The 14,838-nt window shown below is 38.3% G+C and overlaps 1 protein-coding gene across 2 annotated transcripts; it reads left to right on the top strand.

The window, feature by feature from the left end:
• Positions 1 to 1,260: 1,260 nt before the first annotated feature.
• Positions 1,261 to 14,601, top strand: wdr93 (WD repeat domain 93). 2 transcript variants are annotated; one of them, XM_035164174.2, is made up of 16 exons: positions 1,261 to 1,617; positions 2,472 to 2,558; positions 2,845 to 3,046; positions 3,356 to 3,420; positions 3,670 to 3,748; positions 3,864 to 3,949; positions 4,415 to 4,499; positions 4,695 to 4,845; positions 4,950 to 5,020; positions 5,266 to 5,355; positions 5,503 to 5,634; positions 12,238 to 12,421; positions 12,507 to 12,567; positions 12,640 to 12,796; positions 13,174 to 13,363; positions 13,485 to 14,601. In XM_035164174.2, the coding sequence occupies exons 1-16, from the start codon at positions 1,612 to 1,614 to the stop codon at positions 13,576 to 13,578; spliced, it is 1,740 nt and encodes a 579-aa protein (XP_035020065.2). In that variant the 5' UTR covers positions 1,261 to 1,611; the 3' UTR covers positions 13,579 to 14,601. The 2 variants fall into 2 exon arrangements, with proteins under 2 accessions (XP_035020065.2, XP_035020140.2); XM_035164249.2 differs by having other exon boundaries at positions 1,264 to 1,617; positions 5,269 to 5,355.
• Positions 14,602 to 14,838: the final 237 nt, after the last annotated feature.

Here is a 14,838-nt window from a genome sequence, read left to right on the forward strand (position 1 = left end):
TGCCCTCAGAGTTGATTGGTCGAGACTTGTATATACAGGTGATCTGTGTCACTCTGGTCATTATCATTTGTCTTTTCTTTAATCACAATGTTGCTCAGCGATACAGGACTCAGCAAATGTACTGGACCATAGAGGAACAACATGACAACAACACTAAAAACAAATCATCCTATAAGTGTTTTTGGTTAAAAAATGTTTATTAAATGTTAATAAATATAAACTAATGCTTTATAAATGTCTTATATTCACTAGAGCACAATTTGCAATGTCCACATAAAAAATCCTCATGTTAAGTCTCCTGCAAAGTTTTTTTGTTTGTGAAGACAACTTCTGAAAAAGTAAATTCTGGGGTAAAATCCATTTATCATCACATTGCATTAAAACCCATCCCAACACATTAAAACCCACTTTTATAAACGGGGGTTATTAACTGTGTGTGTGTGTGTGTGTGTGTGTGTGTGTGTGTGTGTGTGTGTGTGTGTGTGTGTGTGTGTGTGTGTGTGTGTGTGTGTGTGTGTGTGTGTGTGTGTGTGTGTGTGTGTGTGTGTGTGTGTGTGTGTGTGTGTGTGTGTGAGAGAGAGAGAGATTAGGATTGCACAAACACACCATCACATGAAGCATAAAATAAAGAAGAAAAAAAAAGTCTTCTGGAACCCTGTGCTTTTAAATGACAGCACATGACTAAATGCATTTTCCAAGTCTCACAACTCAACAGATTCTTTTCCACGACAGTCCTTTACAAATATAGAACATTTGTTCATTTTGAGTGTTTCTTGCACAGGACGCTGTTTAAGTGCTTATAATCACTCAAAAATCATCAATATCCCAATTCTTGTTGCAATTATTGATCTTGAATTTCTCATTTTGTTTATTTATTTCGCCAAAGGCTCCAAAGGCCCACGATATGCAACAAAAAACAATGTTTACTCTATCACACAGGTAGGTCTGCTCATAGACACCATATTCACATGATCAGACCTACACACACACACTGCCAGTCAGTTATTACCAAACAGAAACGACAAAGACATAGAAACGGAGCTTTTTCACAACCTGCCAACAGAAAACTATTCTATACACCATTTGTAAATGTCTCACTAGATTGTAAAGGAATTAGTCACTATACTTTTATATATTTGTAAAGCACGAGTAATCAGAAAGTTTGAATTAAAATGTTGTTCTGTTTTCTTTCTGCTTGAAGGATGATCTACTGAAAAACAAAGAGCCACAGACTTGATGGAGGTTTTTCATTCAAATGAATGTGAGTTGATGTACCTGACGTCTCTCACTATTGATTCCACTGAACCTTGATGGAAACGAAGCCTCATGTTGATCAAGATATCGGAAGTCGTTCATCCGTGACGTGTATTAACTTTGGCGAATTAAGACCAAGACCCAGGGTGAAGAAATAACACTTATCCTCACAGATATTGACGGGGATGGATTATTGATCCATATAAAAAAACCTCTGAAGAAGCTTCCGGCGGACCTCGTTGACCTGGCAACAGTGCGTCCACGGAGCCACTGTTGCCATGACGACCCTGACGGAGTTCGCACCATTAGCAGGTTCCTGTGAGACGGTGTTCAACTTCACAAGTGAACTTTGCCCGAATGAAGGTAATACTTTTTACCCAGAGGTTATATTTAGGAGCAGGGTAGTTTTAAATTAGAGAGAACTAAAGGTCAACGGTAATAATTCGTCATTTCCACTCTCCTCGTTAGCCTTTGTTAGCAGCAGGCTACTCACCTGTCCAAGTGCGCTAGCTGCTAAATGCAGCTCTCATTAGCTTTAGCTGCGTGTTGAGTGGATTCTCTGGTGCTTGTTTCTGATGGAGAGGGGAAGTTCCGGTTGCTTTGTCAGATGGAAACTAGCCTGTACAGCTAACTGCGGCTCGTTCACAACATGTCTAATGTGCATTAATAAACACCGTAGCTATCAAATAAATATAAAATAAAATCCAAGTATGACTCTTTCATGACTTTCTCAGCAAGATCCAGACAGTGTTACCTCACACATTAAGTCAGCCACAGTATTAGTTACGTCACAGTTAATTCATAGTCACATGTACTGATGCACTTGTACTTTACTTCTGTTCCGTTATGTTGAATATGCAGATGGAACAATATTCACACATATAGTCACAATCAAGCTGATAATACTTCAAATAGTTTAAATGTTCTGAGTTACAACATTGAAATGGTTCTCTGTCAAATATAATATAACACCATATTGGGGCCGTTCTTTACGAGGAGCACTTTTAGTTTTGATACTTTGAGCATATTTTGATGATAATGCTTTAAAATAATAGTTCAGTCTTTCTTCAAATGGGCAATTTATTTCTTATGAGTTGCGAATATTTCTCACTGAAATAAAGATCTTAGTACTTCCAGCATCACTTCTTACATGTCTGCATCGCCCGATTCTGTCTGAGACACGTTTTGTGCTCATTTGATGTTCCCGTACGTCACAGAAAGGAAAACCAGACACAGACATGGAAGCAGCTTGCAAAGCAGAGGAATCAAGAGTGGAAGCTTTGAGCCTGTCCAGGGCAGCAGAGGTACTGAAGTCGTAACAGAAATGGTTCCTAAAAGTGTATTTATATTATATATTATATTATTTATTATACAGTTTATTATTTTTGAAAAATGTCAAATAAAGTCAACTAATGTCAATTTCTCATGAGTCAATTTCATATGAGTTGTACAGGCACACACAGCCCTTATTATTATTCTACTAGTGAAAATAAATTTAGTTTTTAGTTTAAATTTTAGTTTATTGAATGAAAAGATAAGTGTTTTTCTGAAGGAACTGGTTATTATTGACTGTTGTGTCCTATCTGTCAGCTTCCAGAGAGCACCAACTGCCTCACATGTTCAGAAGATGGCAGGTACCTCGGTCTGGGTCACTCCCAGGGCTTGTCTGTGTGGTTTACATCTTCTCTGACCTGTGCTGCAGACTGGCTGGAGGACAGACTGGAAATTACATCTATTCAGATGACCAGTATGGCAGAGACGGCATATCTACTGGGCACTATTGATGATATGGGTGGGTAATCTGCCTCTGATCAGTCCCCATGTTTCTTCTTTACATTTTCTGATGTTGTTATTCTCCCTCTCTTGCTTAAAACCTGTTTCTTCAGTTGACAAATTGCGAATGACGTTCAGTTATACACTACGAAGGCTCCAGCTGCATCCCCAGGTGATCTGTGATGCACTGAACTGAAAAAAATGACACCTGCGAACCAGGGGAAGGATAAACTGGAAACCTGCAGGAGGTTTACAGAGACAGATACTTTGCTAAAAATGTAATGCTTACATGACTGCTTACATCGGTTGCTATGGTCTTTCATTGCAGGTGTTGCCAGAGTCTTTGCTTATCACTGTGACACCATCCACCTCCTCAGTGTTGTTAACATCATGGTGTGTATTATCATTCACCATTTTCACTTATTAGCCATAACCTCTGCCTTCTTCTGAAGGTGGTTGAATATGCGTTTGTATGTGTTGTGGTTAATGGATCTGAAAGTTTATTAGCTTAAGGGTAGAACCAGTTTATTTTTTTAGAATTTTTTCACAAAGCATCATGTGTATTTTGTTGGTTTAATTTTTGCAGTTGCAAAAGAAAAATGTTTTTAAAAGAGAGATTTTGAAAAGTTCTGTCAATATCAGGACGACATCAACAAAAGAAGCGTTTGCTTGACCTTTGAACTGTCTCACGGGGGACAGTACGCAGCAGCAACAATCAGTTGTAAGTAAGAACTTTACTTCTAGTTTCAGCTATTTTCATTTGTGATTCTGTTTTAAGGACTTCAGGAATTCTAATGCTGATGAATGAATCACATGAATTTCATATCTCCTATCAGGTAACGGTGCTGTTTGGCTCGAAGTCCATCACTTCCCCTCCGAGACCTGGGTGAAGGAGTTAGAGATGGTGGTATCACAGACGCAGGTACGACACTGTAGCTTTAGTGTCTAGCTGGCTTGGACATGATTGTGTATCAGATGTCATATATGGCATCGTACTAACAGTGAAATGTGATTGTTAGCTACAATTTTAAAGTTAACCTATTTTTTTAATTTGTGCATTATAAATTAGTGAGAAAATGCTCAACAGGTGCACAAATAGTGGTACAAAGAACACTGAAGGGTTTGCTGTAAACGCCGCACGAGGAAGAGCGCTAAACTTTAAATCCAGAGAAGCTGCTAGTCCAAGTCTTCTTGTTTTCTCTCATCTCATTAGATTTCTCTTTGGACACATATTCTGCACAACCTGTAAAAATGTACCCACCTCCTTTTTCATTGTCAAATATAACTGTATGTTACTGATTTACAATTTGTATAAATGATTAGAGAAAACTATTGTATACTGTATTACATTGTATATTATAAATGGTTTTTCATTTCTAATCTTCAGGAACCCATTTCCTCAGGAGACCTGGGTGTAAAATGGTCTCCGTTGTCAGTGGCAACTAAAATCAAGCCACCCAAAATAACAGCAGGTAGAATTTTATTGATGGCACTTATAATCATAATAATATGAGCATGCATACAGCTGTGTCTGTGGACTTACTCTATATCGCTTGTTTAATGACTGTGTGTGCAGAAAATGTAAAAATATATAAAAAATGTGAGAACACACTCCAGCTGAGAGTGCCACCAAGTCAATGTCCGGCCATGTTTTTGCTGTTTTGCAGGGACAACACTGGAAGGTCCACATGCGGTGCAGGTGACTGATTTTTTGACGTACTTCTCGGATTTGGATGTAGATACCAGGAGTCACCAGGAGAAGGAACAGTCTTTCGATACGAATGCAGAAAAAAGAAAACAAACAAATGAAAGCACAGGGTACAATTCATTTTACACAAATGCCATCCGTGTTTCAAAGCTGAGCTGTTGTGAACTTTATGATTGCTCTGTGTGATGAAGTCTTCTTCTTTTTTTTTTTTCAGATACTGCACCCAGCACTTTCTTCTGCCTTGTGCGCAGTTTCCTGGTGACCGCACAGCGAGGTCTCAGCGAGGTGTGTAATGGAGGAGAGGGGGTTGTGCTGGGTTGTGCTGGGTTCTCTAGTTAGTGGAGATTTCAGTGTTGAATATATGGATTTTCTATGACAAACAGTTGACTTGCAGACACACAGACGTATCCCTGCTGATTATTTCAATGGATTCTAACCCTGTTATTCCTGAAGTCCCTTATAAAGGCTTTGTCTGTGGTGGCAGGTCCTGCTCCTGCTGATATCATTTTTAATCTTTGACTTTTTCTCAGCAGGGTTGCCTGTTGCTGTCTGTGTGTGGTGGATGGGTGGTCGCAATCTTCTTCAGTATTTGCTAAAAAAGGCACCAAAGAACGAACCAGGTAGAATAATTAGTTGTTCAGAGGTGAATCTTCTAGATGCTCACAAACCACATATTTAAAATGTGTTGCCTGTTTTTAATATCTATTGTGTATTTGTATCTTTGTACTAGAGGGGGCAATAACCATAAGCATATTTTCTCTTTTCAGACGTTGAACCTATGCCAGATATGTTGTGGCCAAATGCAAAGAAAATCCTCTGCTCTGCTGTGAGTAGATGCACCCGCTACATAGCTCTGGGACTCGACAATGCTCTGGTGTCTGTCTGGGACAGGCAATATGGTGGGTAAATATTACAGTGAAGTACCTCTTACTTTCTATCAAATCTGACCCCAGTGCTGTTTACCTACAGCAGTACAGTTTATTGTGGTATTTATGGTAAATGATAGTATCTACTTGATGTAAACATGGTGAAAAGATAGATAAAGCAAAAGAAAATGTTTACCCTCTTGATTGTTTTTATCAGTATCCTCTAGGACACTTTAGTTGTTATACATATATACATAAATATTTCTACATTTACACTTTTCTCATCGAGTGACAATCATCAGTATGACAGCAATTGTTTTAACGTGTTTTATATACTTCATGTTCCCATCAAGGTTATTTAATTAACATACGTTTAAAATGTTAATCCCTCTATGCACATCACTAGACCACTTTACTGTTGTCTATAAGCTACGGACAAGGTTTTTATGAGCATCAATTTTATTTACCTTCTCTAGATACTAGTTAAACACTCATGTTTTTCTTTTTCAAATTTTGTTTATCAGATACAGTATCTATTGTTTTTATCCCAAGACCTCAGTCCATAAAAAGACAACTAATGTGAAACAGATGAACAATAAATTATGTCAGAACTAATAATACGTAAAATGGCTGAAAACCTCTGACAGGAAGTGAGAAGATTCCCGCTGCCTCTCTGTCGTGCCATGTGTCAGTAACATAATTAGAACTGAGCATGTATGTTATTATGCTAAAGCTCTGTGCCATTACAGCGGCTCCCCCATGATTTACATCAGCAGGCCATACTCTAATGGCAGTTTTGATGAGCGATTGAGGCGCCTTGCTTCCTGTGTGACACTGCAGTGCAGTATTGATTCGAAAAGGCAGATCTAAAGGGTCTTACTGTAAATTAAAGCAAGACTGTGACCTTTAAAAGAAGGAACAGCATGTTCCTCCTCTTACCAATGTCAAATGAAATTCATTAATAATGAAACACTCAAGGTTTTTGCTGCTAGAGCCTTAATATGACCATGCCACATTGCTCCTATTTCCACATTCACAATCACTCTCTGATATTCCAGATCTAACCAACTAACTCTTCATGCCTAAATATGATGAACCTAACTGTTATGGAAGATATAGTGTAATATACACTATATACATAGTGGCATATACAGTAATGTGTGAGGATGGTCAAAAAGTTCCTCAACAGTTCCCCCCTTTTTGTTATAAAAACAGTGGGACATCAGTTCGGCAGAGGAATGAGAAAAGCTGCACAATACAATGGATAAAACACCGTGTAAATTCAACATGATAGGTCTCACACACGGAGCATTCATTTGAACCCCCTCTCACGCACAAACAAGTCACCGAAGAAACATGTATAAAGACGGCTGTCACAGGCAAACATCTCTCGGCAAACATGAGTAAAAGCTCTGCGGAAACCAATTAGTCCTTCTGCTTATTTTCAAGATGTTATTCAAAGAATACATGATAACATAACAACCATAACTAGTACAAATGAGAAATATTTCTTGAATTTAATAAAACAATTCTCCAGTCCAAACAATCCGATTAGATAAACCTATATGTTAATCAGGAAAGTTGTAATCACAACACCAGGATTTCTTCTGTCTTCTTCTTTGGGGCGAGTCAGTAGGTTTTTAAACCGCCAGGGCTGCTCTAGTTATATATCCTTTTTCCTTCTTGGCTCCAGAATGATCATCATTATATATTAAGGGCCAGTGATACATAAAGAGAACTACTACGTACATTGAAACACACAATATAAATCAACCTACATCAACATTTCAAACCCCAAATAACAATTAAACCTTTATCATTCCATTCAGTTCTATTTATATAGCGGCAAATCTTCCTTCTAATTCAGGGTGGGAGTGGTGTCGAGGGAGTGAAGCCTTTGACCTTGGCCCCGCTCTCGCACTTCCCCAAACACGACAGACAGCTGCACTACATCTCAAGGAGAGGAGACAGTGTCCAAAAACGAATTGATTTATTTTCAGACCACCAGGAGCGCCCTCAGAACAGAACATAAAAAACCATGCATTACCAAATAATTGTCAATCAAACAGCAAATCAAGAGAACATATGAACATGTACCATGGACTCATGCAGACACCTCTCGCATGCACACACACACACACACACACACACACACACACACACACACACACACACACACACACACACACACACCCTATTTCATCTCTACTCCAGAAACCCTTATTTCATCACTACATTATCATACACATCACTTTAACTGCATTATCTTATGTCTGTCTTTTCATTATGTACATAAATCTTCTGTCTGTCTTGTACGTCACTTTCTGTTATCAGCATTTCACAAAATACATAAAAATAAACCAAAAAAAGAGAACATATAAATCACTTTTTCAAAAAAAATATTTTTTTTTAACTCGTCATTCAGTTAAGATCAATTCATATAATCAATGAGGTAAATGAAAACCCCTCCTTTGTGCCACCCTTAACACTTTGAACCAAGAGTTCCGCCTTCCGGCCAACAAGGGCCTTTGTGAGGCAAACCCTCATTTTAATGATGATTCCCTGAAACAGCAAGGCGTTAAAGGAGCTCACGACGGAGGTTACAGATCACATGCACCTACTGACAAAATGAAACAATAAGACCCTGTGCTACTCTGACAGGCGCAAAGGTCAAACCTCAATGATGAAAGACCTAATTTTCCTTTTCTCATATTAGATGAAACCCTAGCAACTGAGAGGGTGGTGACATGAACAAACTTGATTACATCAGAACAATAAATCAATTGAGTAAACATACTAGATTTAACAACTTCAATCAAAATCAATACATCACAAAATCAAAAAAATCACATTAACCCTCATCATAATTAACACATTGTAGAGTCTTCGACCCATGCACATTACACACAGTAGAGGGTCACCACCATGGAGAGGTTACTAGCACACCATGCATGTCGATATGGATTCCATCCTAGCAGGATTATCATTCCAACTTTCACTAATTAACAACTACAACTATTTTTTCATGACACACCATTTTTATGAAAATATGATCCTGATAGACTTCTAAACTGATTAATCAATGTTCTTGCTTTTTATTTTTTTTTACATACAATGAAAAGCTGAAATCATCATCAGTAATATTTATCATTCACGCCAAATAATATTAACTATACTTCCATATTGATGGCACAACCTGAGACCATTAAGTACAATTTACTTGGAGTGAAACTGGAAACCCTCTGCCTGCTCAGCCTGGATGATTTTATCACTCATTTACATAAAATTGTTAAAAAGTTTTGGCCACACTGTTGAGCATGAGGCCACTTTGTATGGCAAACATTTTTTATATTATGTTATGACAGTGGTTACAAAACTACCATATGCAACTATTGCAGGCCAGCTGAATTACACATTTGTACTTAACCTTATTCAACCACACATTTTGTAATCGTATGTACCTGTTTTAGAGATAAAATGCAACAGAAAGGTCAAATATCCTATTTGAAAATGTTTTAGTCTGACTTAGTGTTTAAAATGAAAGTCTGCATTACTGTTGCTAGCACTGACTTAGATATGTTGTAATGCCCACCAGAAGCAACCTCTTACTTCAGTGTTGGAGGGGGGATAAAAGGTGCTGTTTCTATAAAAACATCTGTTATTCCATGTTTTATAGAAGTTTAACATTAAAACATTTTTTTTGTACAAAAAGTAGCTCATATTCAAAATGCAACAAATCCATAGTAGAATAGTGCTCTAAAGTGGACAATTAATATTTAAATATTTCTTAGAAACGTCCGGATATAAAGTACATAAAAGGTTGTTAATTTCAATACTTTCAAAATTAGATACAAAGGTAGTTTAAGTAAAATGTGAGTATATTTTATATCTAAGGGTGAAAATCGCCAGTAAAATCTACTTAATTAGTCATCACATTTCAATTTTTACTGGTAAGCAAACTTTATTAGAGGATTTCCCAAGTAAAAATTACAAAGAATTTCTGTGTGTAAATTGTTACCGAGCTTTTCTTTTAAGTAAATGTCACTCCAAAAATGTGTTTTTCAGTGTACTAAGTATTTGTTTATTATTAATCAATTCCGATTCACAAGGTCTTAATTCGATTTGATTGAATATCAATTCAGTTAAGGTTATATCATTGTAAAATACCATAAAGTGAAACTGTGAATTAAATATTTGAATTGAATACAAATTGTCATATATAATTTAATCACAAAAAGGTATCAGTCCTGTAAATCATTTGGAATGTCGTTATCTGGGGAATTAAAGCAACGGAGGCACATTTATTAGACCAAAAATTCACTGTCTGATTACAAGAAATCACAATTGCAACAGAAACCATAGAAAGCATTAGGGATTGGTCTACAGGTAGAAACAGACATGGATGGCCCCACCCACAGGGGTGAAGTCCTGCTATCTCCATCGTCTTCTCAGAAAGACTCATTTAAGGTCTGGAAGGGATTTAACATTGGAGAATGCATCGAACTCAACATATTTTAATAGATCCAGTCAAAGGCCATTATCTGCGTGTTTCTCTTTGCTCATAGGGAACTCCGAGGTGCATGGTTTTAGTCAAGTCTGCTTTGTTCATCTAACCCCTCTAAACCATGTCAGTGTGACTGTCATCAGTTATTCTGCTTAGCAGTTCATTTAGCTCTTTTTATTCTATTTGTGTGCACTTCGAATAGGGTTTATTGTGTGTGGATGAAGGACCACTCCCTGTTTCCCTCTGCGTCACCTTTTCATGGGCGACCGGGGGAAGGGCTGGCATGTATCTTGGAGCGTTGATCCCTTCTGCTTTACCTCGGACCCTATGGGCTGTTCTGCTTGTTAACAGCACCTGGAACGAGCCTTTTCACCTATATGAGACCGAGACACCTTTCCAGAGATTTGATTAGTACATAATCTCCTCCATGAAAGGGATGAATGGGTTCATTTGAAGGTTTTGGCAGTTTGCTTGACACCTGTTAATGAAACAAGATCTGGTTTAGGTTAGTTTGTTCGTTAGTTAGGTAGTTAGATAAATAGTTAGTTAGTTGGTTAGTTAGTTAGTTAGATTTATTAACATACTCTGATTAGTGGTCATCATCATTTTGCTCAGTGTTTCTTTTATTGTGGATTTCATTCTCTCACCCTGACCTGGGCTTTTTATAGCGAAAGGCATCCTCTTAAGGGCACTTAATGACCTTTTTTGCATCCTGTCTCCTAGTAGGGAAAGCATCAACTTACTTTAAACCTGGTTTACAATTACTAGCAAGTATTTGTAGCTCTAATAGCTTCACATATGCTCCATATTTGTAAAGGGACCAGATGAAGGTAACATATTATCGTGTAAGGCCATACAATACGGCTTGAGCAGAGGTACCACGAGGAGAAGGTAACGCTCGTGCGTCCAATATTTCTTAATCAGTTATTACAGCATAGCCAGCAAGATTATTTTTTTGTCAGACGTTCGGCTTATTGACCTGTCCATGTACAGAATCAAATCATAATTTGGTATTAGTGTGTGCAACAAGTCTGGTCCACAACAGAGTCATGTTCCTCATTTTCATCATTATTTTTCATTAAACCCAAGTTTTTTTCAGCTTCAGCAGAAAACCAATAATGTGAGAATCACTTAACTGCACCATAGGATGTGAACACCGACATGTAACATAGAGAGTCACAGCAATTCTAGCCCTTCATGGATGTGCTGTTAGAGTGGGTGACGCATGTAGAGGGAGATATATGGGGAAGCTGTGGGAGACATCTTCAGACTTGGGGGTGACAATTGCTCATGTTACTCTGTTGGCGTTTGTATATTGTTTCACCTTCTGGTCTCCTTGATGCATCAAGTCTACATTAAAATCTTCTGCATAAGACATCAGCTGCTGCCTGAGTTCTCCTTTCACCAGCTTCCAGGAAACTTCCAGTTTTATCACAAAAGTGCTCATGGTCATTATTTTTCGATATTGCCATGTTGGGCTACAGCTGTTGTTTTGTAGTTAACCCGACACAGTCTCATCTTGCAGCGGTCAAATGCAACACAATTTTACAATTTAGAATAAAATAAAAAACCCTAATGTGGTTTGGTTTAGTGTCAGCAGCACTGTGGGCTTTGTACCAGACCATTCTGGAGTTGAGTGACGTCAGGTCACACGTTTCACCCTCCACCTATGGTTGGTGGGGTTGGTTGTGACCAGAAGAACAAGTCGCAAATACCATTCTGTCGCACTTCTGAGCTATATTTAATTTCTGCCAATACATCCCTTTCACCTAAATCTTACACACTGAACCTTTAAAGCAAGATTCTCCCTGTCTCAGTTAGATATGAGATATAATTAGGATTCCCTAAGGACAAACTTCACAGAGAAGCCATAATGAGGCTGAATCAGTTGATGGAAAGTTTCAACAACTGTGTGTGTGTGTGTGTGTGTGTGTGTGTGTGTGTGTGTGTGTGTGTGTGTGTGTGTGTGTGTGTGTGTGTGTGTGTGTGTGTGTGTGTGTGTGTGTGTGTGTGTGTGTGTGTGTGTGTGTGTGTGTGTGTGTGTGTCTGACTAACTGATGAACTGAGTTTTGCAATTTACTAGTTATGGCCTGTTTGATAATCCTTCTATCATTTTCTTGTATTTCCCTCAGGGTCTCAACTGTCTGTCGTTTCGATGTCCGCACCAGACTGTGCCATCTCCAGGATCCACTTTGCGGATCACTGGCATGTGTCCACTGATGAAGTCCGTCTCTTGCTGGTGTGTAAGAGTGGAGCAATTCACAGAGTCACCACAGGACGAGGGACAAAGTGCTGCACAACGCTGCTCACTGAAAGGTTACCTGAGTGAATCAAATGCAGTCTCATTCAAATTTTAAATATTTATATTTATCAACACACATTATTTCTTATGTTGCTACAGGCCAAAAGACAGTGGGGGCCTCCCAACTACCAGCGCTTCAGTGCCGTTCCTGCAGAGCACGGTAGGAACACTGCAGTTGTTTCATTTTCATCTCCTTTGATGCTGTTGTCTTATTTTTTTCTGCCTCAACTAGTTCCTTGTGGTGCAAAGAAATGGAAAAATGTTCCTCCAAGATGTCGTCAACAAAACCACAGTGCGCTGCTTGATTCCCCCTGAAACTCATCTGATTGCTACTCCCTGCAGTCCTGTTTATGCTTTGAACACTAAACGGCAAACTCTGTTCATACGAGGTAAACCCACCGCCATCTTTTGTGGCCACTGTCTGCTTAAGCTAGTGAAGTTTTTTTTTTAATTGTCACAGGTTTCCCAGAAAATAATTCCTGGATCAAGATTTAGAAAATCAGCCATATTTAGTGGACTCAGCGTGTGTAAAATTTGATGCGGTTTGATTGAACAAGAGGGGATTGTTGGGTCTTAGCGTCATTCTAGTTTTTCATTAAACGTTTTTTTCAGCTTCAGCAGAAAAGCAATAATGTGAGAATCACTGGTGATCATCTGAAGGAGCATGACATTGAAATGAACTGTCTATTTAACTGCTTATGTAAATTGTTAAGCTTCACAAACAAGGTAACTTGAAATTGAACAAATATTTGAATGTTTCACGCAGGTGATCAGGACTCCAGCTACAGCGCGACCCCTAAAGAAGACGATGGCCAGAGTCATCTTCTCGTCTTCCATTTTGGAGAGTCTGATATTCTCAAGCAGTTTATTGTTTCCCCTCCAGACTCTCCACAGCAAGAAGAAACACAGAGCTTTGTCTCTCTAGAACAAACCTGCAACCTCTACCTTCAGCAAAGGTTTGTGTTATGTGTGCCTTGATGCCTCCAATATCTGATCTTCATCCCAAGAACAAAGCACAATCACTTCACACATGGATATTAATGTTGTCTCATGTGTGTCCTATGTTCCCGTATGAAGGGCACTCTCTGTGGATGAGAGGAACACAGCTCTTGCACAAACATGGAAGCAACTACAAGAAACTGCAGCAGAGACACAGCAGAGCTGCAGCTAAATGAAACACTGCAACACATGGTACAGTTATAGTCAATATATAAAAAACAGAGGCAATTTTAGGCAGTGATTTTGAATGTGTCTGAAACGAAAAAAAATTATCTGTAAAAATGTCAAATGTATGTTGCTGGAAGCTACCTCTAATCTGTCTTTTAAAAGGATGACTCATCCTTTGCCTTTGGGGTCCATGAATGTTTCATATTTCATGTTTTAATGTCAAAAGAAAAAACAAGCTTGGACAGGCTGCAGAGATGTAACATTTTTAGGTTTAGCTTGACTTTGGCCAGTCAGTAGCAAAGAGACACATGTGTTCTTGTGCATCTAAACATTCACATGCTACTTATACAGCTTATAGTTAAATAAATAGGACATTTTGACCCTACTGAAAACATAAATAACAATATATCACTCAATGTACAATGTAATGCCTACCACCTTAGAGTCATGGCCAGAAACTGTGCTTTTCAGGTTTATGTGACCATGAGAAAGAGTTGTGGGCAGTATTGATTGCAGAGACCTCTATTTTTATGTGTGACACACTGAGATACACAAGAGCACAATCAACTACTAAATATTGTCCATATTTTTGGGGTCACAGAGTAACAGCAATCTGAATACAAAATTGATTAAATGTGGTGAGGTTTGCTCAAACCGTCAGAAGATTCTAACCTGTCATCAGCATATTGTTCATCTCCAACCAATCAGCAATGCGCAACTGTGTCATCAGTCCTCATTGTCTCCCTCTTTGTGTTTAGATTGGTGACCAAACAATGATGGGAATATTAAATTGTCTGTGCTCTTTTTGAAAAGATTTATCTGCACTGTTGCATCATTTGTTTTACCTCTTCACTGGTCGTATCAGATTATACGTTGGCATCTCTCTGTTACTGATTTTAATACCAGCTTGAAACATCATTTGAATTGCTAACAGCGTTACTGTCCACACATCAATGAGAGCATAATGACAGCACAGGTGCTCCATTCAGACAGCTTGGTATGTGCTGCTGTCAACATCAGTTATCAACCAGATAATATTCACCCCTTGGATTTATTTTATAACGTTAAATTTATAGATTGGACCAACAAAATATGATAGGGGAATATCAATTTTCAAAATGAAATGTTGATAAACAAACTAATTTCTTTAATGTCACTGTCTGTTATAAATACTGTTCTGGGACCGTGTTAACATCATGACCATAAGCTAAGCAGAAAAATGCAACACCAAATATAAATGAAATAACAAAAGAAACTGTGAGCG

Source organism: Hippoglossus stenolepis, chromosome 1 (assembly GCF_022539355.2).
Source record: "Hippoglossus stenolepis isolate QCI-W04-F060 chromosome 1, HSTE1.2, whole genome shotgun sequence".
NCBI classification, from domain to species: Eukaryota; Metazoa; Chordata; class Actinopteri; order Pleuronectiformes; family Pleuronectidae; genus Hippoglossus; species Hippoglossus stenolepis.

Coding starts and splice junctions, on each gene's coding strand:
- wdr93 (XM_035164174.2), top strand. Junction 3,950..4,414: donor TGGTGGTATCACAGACGCAG/GTACGACACTGT, acceptor TCTAATCTTCAG/GAACCCATTTCCTCAGGAGA. Junction 12,797..13,173: donor GCAAACTCTGTTCATACGAG/GTAAACCCACCG, acceptor TGTTTCACGCAG/GTGATCAGGACTCCAGCTAC.